This window comes from Agelaius phoeniceus, chromosome Z, assembly GCF_051311805.1.
Source record: "Agelaius phoeniceus isolate bAgePho1 chromosome Z, bAgePho1.hap1, whole genome shotgun sequence".
NCBI classification, from domain to species: Eukaryota; Metazoa; Chordata; class Aves; order Passeriformes; family Icteridae; genus Agelaius; species Agelaius phoeniceus.
Genome location: NC_135303.1, coordinates 65788468 through 65800783, shown reverse-complemented (window position 1 = coordinate 65800783; position 12316 = coordinate 65788468). Strand labels below are relative to the sequence as shown.

The 12316-nt window shown below is 35.9% G+C and overlaps 1 protein-coding gene across 3 annotated transcripts in view; it reads left to right on the top strand.

The window, feature by feature from the left end:
• KDM4C (lysine demethylase 4C) overlaps positions 1-12316 on the top strand; it is a 249695-nt gene that overhangs the window by 162889 nt on the left and 74490 nt on the right. For all 3 annotated transcript variants that reach the window (XM_077171257.1, XM_077171258.1, XM_077171259.1), the window contains 2 exons: positions 5801-5856; positions 8983-9091. In XM_077171257.1, the coding sequence (XP_077027372.1) occupies positions 5801-5856; positions 8983-9091 (165 nt within the window). The remainder of the gene's footprint in view (positions 1-5800; positions 5857-8982; positions 9092-12316) is intronic.

Genomic DNA, 12316 nt, shown 5'->3' with positions numbered 1-12316 from the left:
ATATTTCAATGTGTGCTTAGTGCCAAGCATTTGGATTTTCCTTAATATCTAGGTAGTGTTTCTGCATATGAATGTTTAAAACTGCAGGTTATGTAGAGCAGTAAGATGTGCTAAAAGAATTAAACTAAAGTCTGTTCTAGTCTGTTATTATTGTGTTCACAGCAAAAAATTAATACCTGATGAAGAATATGTGTCTTGAGCAGGCATTCCTAATGCTTTCTCAATCTCCTACGATGTGGAAATAAGAGATTGTCTTAGCCAAAGGCAGTATCTTTCTATTTACTTAGTAGAAAGTAACTTTTGTTGGATTTCTTTTTCATGAACTTAGGCAGATTCTCTCTCCACTAGTGTAAAATTTTAGCACCCACATCTGGCAAACAGATATGTACTGTGTGAAGAATCTTTCTGGGTTTTTTTGTTTCTTTCTTTGTTTTGAATCTGCTACTAGTTTCCTTCTACTACCTTCTTATTGAAGTACCTAGCCATGCCCTTTTCCAAGTCTTGTTTTTCCAGTTGCATCTGTCAAACATTGCACAGTCTTTTTACTGCCTTGACCAGCCTGCATGGTTATCCCTTTTGCAGAAGCTGTAGTAGAAGATGTTAGCTGAAGACAAACTTTCAGCTTATTTTTAGTGAGGCCTGTGAAGTAAGGGCAATCAGAAATGAACAAGTCTTAAAAAATTACTGAGATAACTTGGAAAACAAGATATAATTGGAGAAAATTGTAAGATACTGAAGCTAGAATACAGAAAAGGATTGCGGAGCAGTGATGTCAGCTGCTGATGTAGAAAAGATCTTGGAGATTATTGTCCATGTGCTACACAAGTCATGGCTGTGTAAGCACATCTCCCCAGATGTGGGATGAAAATGAAACATATTTTCCCTGACATCACTGAAGATCTCTTCTCATTGCATTTCAGAAGGGAGAACGTGGCCACAGATGAAGTCAGTTAGGTGGAAAAATTGTGGTTGTTTAACCAACTAAGGATCTATAGATGGAAAATGGCAAAAAAAGAAAGGGACAATATGGGGCTTTTGATGTTTATCATGCATAAAGTAAAAAGGAAAAGGCTTAAGCAGGGTATCTGCTTGCTAGTTTAAATTAAAAGCTCCCTAATGGCATGGGTGCTAAAGAACTGCAAGAGATTATTAGGTTGGTTATGGAAACTACATTTTAAGAGGAGATTTTTGAAAATGTGTCAGTCACAATTTATTAAGAGAAAGATATATTTTATTTTAAGTTGTCTTCCACTGACCTAAGCTTGAATTTCTTTTTCGTTTAACTGAGTAAATGTAATTATTTGGAGATGCTATTGTAATTTACAGGGCCTTAGCAAAGAAGAAATAGCAGTTTAACAAGAAAGAGGATTGTGTGGTGCATAATCATAGTTTTCAATAAAAATAACTGTTAGATGACTTAATACCTATTCTTTTGCTATGGCTTGGCAGAATTCTACTGCCTTGCTGTGTCAGACAGCTTCCTGTCTCCTATGGAGACAGCTATTGCTGATGAAGTAGGCATGGAAATATGGAAATGTGAAAACTGGTTTTTGTAAGCATTACTGTGACTATGACTGAATTCTGGCAGACACTAAAAAAATACCCAAAGATAAGCAACTGTATTCATTTTAAAATATAAATGAGTGTAAACAGGCTTGGGTTTTGCGTAGTATTTATCCATGCAACAAAAATTAATATGCAGCTTTGCCTGAGTAGCGACATACCCTTCCAAAAAGGGTGATCCATCTTTTGGATGGATGTACCAAAGGAAGCATGGTTAATTCACACTGACTTGAGGTTTTTCCGCCAGTTTCTTGAAGTGATTGAAGCAGAGAAGTGAGATTAGGGTTGCTGGTTGCAAAAATGGTATTTTTGGGAAGAAAAGGGGAAACATTTAGTCCAGAAATAGTGAATATGATATGTATTGTTATGAAAAAAAGCATCATTTCCACAAAAAAGCTGAAAGATAAAAGCAATGCTACTGTATAAAACTTGTGAATTATATATGGATATGGAGATATCTTACTTTATACAGGTACTGTAAGAGAAAAAGCCTTCTTGTAATTCTAGAATGTTATGGAGATTTTTGAAGGAGATGAGCAATTTAAAATGGTCTAAGATTTAATTTAGATACGTATAAAATAATATGCTTATGAAAATTATTATTTAATGCAAATACGAATGACAAAATTACTTGTTTAAAGGATTTGCAAAGTAATAATGAATAAGAGATTGGATTCCTTCTAAGGTGATGCTTTATAATGAAATACATTCTTTTCCTGACTTTTACATAATAGGCTGACAGCAGGTAGACAGGGATGCGCAGACATACTCTTTCTTTTTGAGAGCACAGAACCACAGAATCATAGAAGAGTTTGTGTTGGAAGGGATCTTTAAAGGTTATTTAGTCCAAATTCCCTGCCATAAGCAGGGACATTATCAATTATACCAGTTTGCTCAGAGCCCTGTATGACCTGACCTTGAATGTTTCCAGGGATGGGGCATCCACTGCCTCTCTGGGCAATCTGGTCTGGTGTTTGACTGTCCTTACTGTCAAAAACTTTTCCTTATGTCTCATCTATATTTAAAACCATTTCTCCTTATAAAATGTTTTCCCCATCTTTTTTATAAGCCCCCTTTAAGTATTCTAAGGCCACAGTGAGGTCTCCCCAAAGCCTTCTCTACTTTTCTCCAGGCTGAACAGCTCTCTCAGCTTGTCTTCGTAGGAGAGGTGTTTTTGGAGCACTGGACTACCTCAGCAGGTCTGTGTCCTTCATGGATAATAACGTGGGTAGTAGTTACTAGTTCACATGCTATTTCACTGCCACCCATGGCATGTGTACATTTATTAGGAATATTAGTCTCTGTAAATGTCAGGTTCTCTGAGTTTCATTAATTGTAGTATATTGAGTCAAGTTAAGCTAATAGCCATGTCATCTGTATATAGGAAAATATATTGCAATGCAGACATAATAAACAAAATAGTTTTAATGGGCTTTAAACCTGTGTTCCTACCCACACAGTTTTGTTATGAACACTGGTGAACTTGACTAGTTCTTAGGGATCTAATTGTTTATAGTCTGTGTCCAGCAGACAGTGAACAAGTACCCACCAACACTTTCTGCTCACCAAAGATACATACAGGTGTTTCTGTAGAGGACAGAATATTTGGTTCCTATAGGTCCTGCATAAGGGTAATTTTTTAAAGCTTCTAATGAGGGTATTTAGAGCCACCTTCTTTTTTGCTTGGGCTGCTTTCCTCCATTTAATTTTCCCTCTGTTTTTTTTTCTTTTCTATTTTTAACCTAATGTCAAAGCTCTGTAGTTGGTAGGTAAATATATGACTTCTGTCTCTTCCTGTGCTGTTTTAGCTTAATTTCTTAGTAAAATTTATTTGTAAAATTTCTTTAGGGCCTTGGATTCTCAGTGTGGCTACATTAGTAAGTTCCACAGCAAATCACCTGGTGAGAGTGTTTTGTAAAAGTGAAAAATATCCATTAGAAGCAGAAAAATGTCAAGTAACAATTTTTTAAGTGACGTAAGAATGTCAAAGCTCTTAAAATAGGAGCAAATGCACTCCTTGTTTTGCAAAGTAGAGTTAAAGTATTTTTGTGGCCAATGTTAAGAAGGTGCTCAGATTAGCAAGCATTTATGAGGAATCCCCTGAACTTTCACATTTGAAAACGGAGAATGAAAGTTTCTCCCTGCATGGATTTATGATGAGTTAGACTTATGCTCTTTTCCCAAGTCTGCAGATATTACTCTATGTATAAATCGTAAAAGTTCGTGCTCTGCAGAACTGCTGTCTTGGCTTAAGACAATTTAAAGAGCTGGACACTATAAAATTAGTTACCTCCTCTTACCAATCCCTTTCCACCTATAAAGAACAAATGCGAGTAAACATAAGTGAAAAAATAACACTTTACTAAAAAGCAAAACAGCAACAAACAAACAAACAAAAAAAATCATAAAGAATCACTAGATACAAAATCACTACTCTTCTGAAGCCCTGGGAAACAAAAATAGACCCAAAGTAGTGGAAATAGCATTTACAAGATGGTGCCCTCCAGGATGCCTGTGTGGTTTGGAAGACATGGGGAGAATGGCATTGAGCTCTCTACCCCACAGTCAGTCAACCACACCATCTGGGAGACAAAGGGAAAGAAAGATGGTGGACAGAGAGAAGCTTCCTGGGAAAGCAGGAGCTTTTGGAGTTGCTCTAGTGGCAGATAAGTACCCATGCATGAGGCGTCAGTGCCACCACCCGCTGCCTCCTCCTGATGCCTGCTGGGCTCTGCTGGTGTTGATGCTGATGTCCACCACACTGCACTAGTATTCAGGGAAGGAGAAGAACTGGTCTGTCAGATGTGGGGTGACCTGGAAGGGGTGCAGGGATCACTCCGAAACAGTGTTTTATTTCAGTATGCTGTTTTTCCAATTGGCTACTATTGCAAGCCCAGAGAAAAAAACAACTTTACTGAAAGTGGTGTAGTTTTGAGCCTTTGGGTCCCTAATTTATTAGTCAATATATACTTCTAGAAAGGGAAATGTGATCTGGAACATATTAGGTCCCATCCTGAGGTTGTTGTGGATAGAATAATGAACCTCAATTCTCTTCTTTAAAACTCTGCAATAATATTCAGTAGTTAAAAGGGTGCTCCATAAGAGGATGTTTTTTTCTTCGTAGTTTTGGTTGGTAAAGCAAAAATTTTGTGCTTGAATAGTAAAGAGAATCCAATTGTCACAAGAAAGTGTTTTTCTATGGTTAGGAAAGATGTTTTTCATAGGAAATGTAATATATCATTCAAATAAATTTCTTACAGGCATTTGTAGCCGTCATTATTTTTAAGATAAGATCAGACTGGAGTATAACAAAGTTTTTTGGGTTTTGTTTTGTTTGTGTTTTTGATTTGCTTGTTTGTCCTGCAAGGGCAACTTGTATGTAGGGGTTCAAAAGACATGGTCTCATATAGGTATACTGTCACAGAATATCTTGACTCTATTTGTACATTCATTCTTTTAGAAAAATGGGGGAAGAAGAATAGCTATGTTCAAAACATTTTTTCATCAGCTCCTTTCAAGGGATAAGAGATAAAAAAGAGAATTAGAGGAAAGAATAGATTCAAAAGTGAAGGAGGCTGAAGAGGAGGAGTGAGGGGTTGGAAAGACGAAAAGAGTGTATCTGTTCAAAAGCTCAGTTTTAAGTAGAGATAGGAAAAGCCATGTTTTTTAGCATGTTATCTGGGGACTGCTGAGCACCTTGCCAAGTGCCCTGAAAGAGATGGAGTTGTACTGAAGATCAAAGCAGTGGAGGTATACTGCAGGAAAAAGAAAAAGAAAAAAAAATTTAAGCTAGATCAATAGCTTATGGGTCAGTTTCTCAGTAACTTCTGTTAAACTCATTATGTGCCAGAGTACTTTGTTTTACCTTTGTAAAATGTGTGGCAGTTTCCAGCCTTTCTACAGCAGTACTGATTAAAAGTGTAGGGGATTTTTTTTTTTTTTTTTTTTTTTTTTTGGTGTTGATTTTGGGGTTTTTTATTACATTTCAAAGTGATTCTATCCCTTCTTCTGTAAGTAATAGTCAAATACCTTTTTGCTTTCGGTTGTATGAGTTGTTTCTCTTTTTGTTACTGTATCCTTTTCTTCCTCTGTAAGGAAATGCTATGCTTGTTAGTGGCAGTTTGTAACCAGTAATTAATTGCTTTAGCAGTTTGCTTTTTCCTCAAGATCAGATGAATAGAACTGATTTGTAAACCATCATTAAAACTCACTTTTTCTACTCTGTTTTTATTTTTAGGAATGTTGTCTCTGCAATTTGAGAGGTGGTGCATTAAAGCAGACTACTGACAAAAAGTAAGTAATATGTTCTTCAGGACTGTATGTGCTTATTTTAAACTTTATTTCCAGTCTATTTCCAGGTGCAAAGCATTTGCAACATGAGTTATTTGACAGTGTCTCTTTAAGCTAAATCTTATTTCTGTTGAAATGTGGCACTGGCATTTTGTTAAATACTTAGATAGTAAAATGTACATTTGTTTTAGTATTTGCAAACACTTGCTCGTTCCAAATTTTAATCTGCTGGCCTTTTTGCAAAAAAAGTAGATGAGAGAAGAGAGCTCATTTAACATTGTTTGCATGTCTTATCAAACAGCAAAGTATATTTTCTTTGCTTCTGAAAATTACAGTACAATACTTTTGAAATTCTAAACCCAGTATTTTCAAAGAATTATTTTTAATCAGGTTGAAATGATTTTCAATTCTGACATTTGTTTTTTTTTTTCAAACACACTTCTATCACACACTGTCAAAAATAGTTTTGTTGCTGACATACTATTACTGTATCTGGCTGATAGAAACTATAGCAAGTAACCCTTGCTAAAGTGGAAAATGTTGCAGCTTAATGTTTTTTCAAGCCCTATAGTAGAATAGTCCTACATGCATTTTGAATAATTTCATAATTAATTAGCTCATCTTAGTAGCTTAGCAATATTGTGTAGGCATCTTTCTTTCATGCTTTGGAATGCAGTGGTAAGACATGATCTAGGTATGGCATTGTTTTTCACTTACCAGGAAAAGGAGGTGGAAAGAATTTATTTATCAGTGGTTTGCAGTTGATTTGATGACTCTTGTCCAGTTAGGAGAAAGTTTTTTAACTCAAGCCATATCTTACCTTCAGAAAATATTATTATTGTAGCTATTTTAATGGATATTTTTGCCAGTGCATTAAAATTCTCAGCTGATTTTTAGTTCTGCTTTAAATTCCCTTTAATTTGTTCCTTGCTTTACTTGATAAATACAAAAAGAATTACAAAAATATTATCTCAGTAGAATTTATTATGCCCTTTTGATATTTGCTGATGGTTGCTTAGCTTTCATGTTGCATCTTTAAAAATATGTATATGTTTCTTTGCATATCAATATAAATTTTTTTGAAATGTCTCATAAGATATATTATGAGGAAAATGCACAAAGGTTTGCATAAAAATCACTTTTCTTGTGTAATTATATATAAGGTTTTTGGGTTTACATTCTGTTACTCTGTAGGTTAGTTTTATGGATTTGTGAAATGGGATTTCTGCAAAACCAGTTGAAGTCTTGTTTTTACTGTTTCTGTAACACCTTATAGTTGTTACACATTGTGGAGTTTTTAATCTGTCTTTCAGCATTAGCTATCATTTCACAATTTTAAGTTTTCAAAAAAGTATATTACAATTTAAACTTTTATCTCCAACAGCTGTAAAATCTAACATGTGCATTCTCCTTTGCTCCTTCTTTACTCTCTACATACTAATTAGAGATACAGGAAGAGCATGTCATACTTCTAAAAGCTAATGGATCAGACTGGTATGTGTGCATGCAGTAAGCAGTTTGCCGTATAGGAAGGCTGAGATTCCTTCTTTTCAGCAGAACACAGGAATTGTTTTGAGTCTGTTAGGTTGAGAGATGTCAGAGGATAAATGTATAATTGAAGGTTGATTGAAGAGGCATTTTATTTATAGCCTTTCTGTCTCATAAAGCTTAGATGGTAAGACAATGTGGTTTAGCAGGTGGACAATGAGAAGAAAACAGCTATTATTAAAAATATTTTTAAAAGTCTCAACTTCATGTAAGTAAAACATGAAGAAACTGTCACCATAATAAAAGGATGAATCTTTTTGGGCTGAACTGTATAACTTGCTAATTGGTATGTCATCTTTATGTACAGGTCTTATTTCACACTTTGACCAATACAACTTTAAAATCACATGACAGGAGTTTGTTTGGTCCCTGTGTGTCATATTATACTTTTGCAGATGTTTTTGTCAAAGATGACTTATTGAAATATTCCTGCTCTCGTGCAAGAAAGATAATTTTTTTTTTGTTTTCTGCATCACCCTCCATCTCCTTCAGCTTCAGCCCACATTCCTGTTAATCCACTAAGATGGTCGTGTAATGTGTGTTTCTTCAAAATGTACATGAAGCAGAGTGAGGCAAGCATTCAGAGCTTACAGAAACAGAGCAAGTGGGGTAATGAAAACAGACATACAGTAAATGACAGGGAATAAGGCAAATAGGAGTAAAAGAATTAAAATGTTTTCCTTTACTCAGGAAATAACTGACTTCTTGTCTACCCAAAAAAGATTTTAGAAGTAACTTCTTGTCTACCCCAAAAAGATTCTAGAAGTGGCCTCAGAAGGCTGCTCTTTGATGATAAAAGTGCTGTTAGCTTCTCTTGTGCTTCATGAAATTCACAGTTCCAATATTAATTTCAGGCTTTTTAAAGTTCCTTTTAGCTTTCTTATTTTGAGATTCATGTATTGGGAGGATTTGGAGTGCTTTCTGATTCTTATAGGAAGCATGTGGTATCATCTGACAAACCTCGGACATTTCATTGAGGTCTTGAATGTAACACTGGTCCTAGGTGCTTGCAGGTGCTTTTGCTACCAAAGGAGATCCAGTTCATGTTGGGCATTGCACTGGTGGCTTGCTCACTTTGCTGCCTTTGTGTCTGTAGACAGAAGGCCTTGATAACTTTTGCATTTCCTTTTGCATTTTGATAGATACATGATTGATTGTTGTGTAAGAATAGTTTCTCAGGTCTGAGTAGTCTTAGTAATAACTAATAAATGCTGTAGATGATAAATTACAAATAAACTAAATAGTGTGGTGTTTACATATGTACCTGAATGGCGCACCTGCAAAAACTTCTTACTTAAATGAAAAGTAAAATATGCTTAAAAATTGTTGCAATAAAATCTCAGTCTGAAAGTTTATTGACACAAAGTGCTAGTGTTGCAAGGTTTGTTAAAATGTGTTAATGAAGCTTAGGAAAGCCTAATAAGGAAGTAACCACAGATGGGTATGTTCAAGAAAACATACCCATCTGTGGTTACCAAACCAAACCAAAAGCAAAAGCCAAATACGCAGCAAGCGACAACTTCAGTACTTGTATTTCTATGAGGTTTTTTGGTGGTATTTTTGACTTGCCACTTTTCACAGGTGGGCACATGTAATATGTGCAATTGCCATCCCAGAAGTCAGATTTGGTAATGTCACAGAGCGTGCTCCGATAGACACTAGTAGAATACCCTTGCAACGATTAAAATTGGTGAGTAGTATATTAATATATCCTCCATATATGCGTTACTATTAAGGTGTTCCAGTATTTGAATGTATTAAAAATCTGAATTGTGATGGTTATTGCCAGGTAAAGAGCAATAAGCTATGTTTAAGGTAAGAAATGAATAACAAGGGTTTTACTGACATGGGCCTTTTGAAACATAGCGACAGTTCATTAACAGTGGTAACAGTCTTTGGTGTTCTATTAAATGTAGTTCAAACCTGTTCTTGCCCAGGAGAAGAGTAACAAACTTACCAGTATCAACTGTGAAAGTTTCATTTTTTGGTGTTGTATTGGTGATGAAACCTAAAAGGCAGGGAATAAAACACAGTACATATTTGTGAGGTCTTTTTATTATTGATTTTTACCTTGACTATTTATAAAGGTGAAAGGATGCATGGTCTCTTTGTTACATGATATCTCTGCCATCAGGGTATTGAAAAATATGCATACACTAAATCGCACATTAAACAGTGTCATTCAAGAACATTGATATACTCTAGAACAGGATATGCACAAGTGCAAAATGTGTTTTTTTGCTATGTTATACAGTAATTACTTAATCTGTCAATGTGTGCATGACAGTAATGTTGTCAGATAGAAAGTGGTTAGTGGCCCATTCAAATTCTTAGAGGAAGTGTAAATTTTCTGGATCATCCCACACTGTTTCCAATGTGATTCTTGGTCTACCTTATCTTATATTCACTTATTTTGAACTATTAATATTTTCACTCTATACTTTAATTCCCTTTTATTCCATTTTTTTTTTTTTTTTGGTTTTTGTAGCTGTATGTTGAAATGTGGAAATGCAGCTTGGAGTGCTTTAAAATTGATAGCCTGTCCTTAAAGTGGTAATCTGTTTCAAATTTTTGTTCAGAATTTAAAAAAAAATTGGTTTTCACATGTCCTTTAAAAAATAATTTAAAAGACGTATGTAAAGAGTATATATATATAAAACATAAAAACATAAGGCAGCTTGAAAATTCCTAATTCAATGGTTGAAAACACAGAAATCATGGAAACATTGTTGGAAACAACCTCCAAGATCATCAAGTCCAACCTTTGACTGAATAACGCAAAGACCACTGGGCACACCTCATCTCAATCTGCCATATCTGACCATTTCTAGGGATGGTGACATCATCCAGCTTTCCTGGGGAGTTTTGTATTTCCTGTTCCAAAGCTTAACCAGCCTTTCAGTAAAGAAATTTCTCCTACTATTGAACCTAACCTCCTCTGGGACAGTTTGAGGACATTATGTCTTGTCCTACTGTTTTTTACTTGGCAGAAGAGGCTACCACACCCTCATTTCAGGCAGTTGTAGAGAGTGGTAAGGTTCCTCCTTAGCCCTCTTTTCTCAGCTCTCAGCCACTCCTTGCAGGACTTGCACTCCAGGCCCTTCCTTAGATTTGCTGCACTTCTCTGGACATACTTGAACACCTCAATATCCTTCTTGGATCACAAGTTTCAAAGTGCAGTCTCACTAGTGCCAAGTAGGGGAGGACAATCCCTGCCCTGCTCCTGCTGGCACAGGCCAGGATTGCTAGCACAGGCCAGGATGCCGCTGGCCTTCTTGGCCACTTGGTCAGGTCATGGGCAGGACCCAGCACTGGGCCTTGTTGAGCCTCACACCACTGACCTGGGCCCATGATCCAGCCTGCCCAGATCCCTCTGCAGAGCCTTCCTGCCCTCCAGCAGATCAGCACTCCCACCCAGCTTGGTGTCACCTGCAAACTGACTGAGGGTGCACTTGATCCCCTTGGCCAGGTCATAAAGATATTAAAGAGAAGTGACCCTGATTCTTGGGGAACAACACTTGTGACTGGCCACCAACTGGATTTAAATTCATTCATTCATCAGATGTTGAAATGTATTCTGTAGACTGTCCATGACTTACACACTGAAAAACTAACAGGAGCCTTTTGGAAAAGGCTTGAATTAATTTGGAGCCAGTGTTCCTGAAATTACGTGACTTAAAAACCTACATTTTTTCTGCTGAATATGAAGAAATTATGTTAGTCAGTTATGAACTGTTGAGTAATTTTGGATAAAATATTGCTTTTAGTCTTTAATACTTTTTCAGTTCTTGATGCTTTTTTCAACATAAAATGACTTTGAACCATTTGTATTGTGTACAGCTGTATATAAGCCTATGGTGTCCTGCAAATATATAAAAGTTTAGAAATAGAGTACTTGCCTTCCTTAACACTGTTTTTTAAAGAAAAAGAATTTGTATATTTGTGTGGAATGAATGTTGTCAAGAAGGAATTCGACTGAATGCAGTAGAAATGAGAGGCAGGGTACTTTATAACAGTCATTAATGTAGTAGTGCTGCAGGTAGAAGACCGCCTTTCTGTGAGGGAAGGAAGCACCAGAATCCTCATGGTTGCCTCATTATATCTTATTATTCCAAGATTTAATTTCTGACATTAAATTTATTATGAAATAATTAAATTTGTATTAATTTAAGGGGAGTATACAGGTCAGCCATTTCAAAAGGCTCTGTAATCATGTAATGCCAATGGACCAATAAAATGTTGCTTCTTGGGTAAAGGAGCAGAAAAAAAAAATCTGCCCTAAAATCACTAGCAGGCTTTCTGCTTTTAGATTTTGATTTTGTTGCAAGTAAATTACTGCATCTGATGATTCTACTCTGCTCTGTTTCAGAGTAAATACCCTAGCTAAACTATGTTTCCTGATTGACATGAAATGATATGATGTTATTCTGTATTTTAAAAATAAAAACAAATAGGTGTGTGTATGCCTGTATGTATACATATACATATACACTATAGAATTGCATGGATACTTTTATTTTCTCTAGAACACAGTGTATCAAATACCTCTTGTAAACATGGGGTTCCTTCTTCTCCAAAGAGTTTGCTGCCAATAGTCCTCTGTGTATATTCTAGCCTTGTATATATCTGCCACATTATTCTCAATTCAAGTGTGATCTTTAAGTTAGTCTTCACTTCCTGACTGCTGATGCTACAGAATAAGAAGCTCTCATACCCACTGGCATTGTATATATTTCCTCAGGGGAATCCCAATGATTATATGCAAATGTATTCTTTCTCTAAAAATTCCTGCCTCTTCTTTCCTCCAGTCAACCCCACTGCATCCTTACCTTTCATTCCATTTCATTACCATTTGCTCTATACCTGAGAGTAGACAATTGATACCATCTGTCTAGCTGTTAATTTCTGTAAAAGA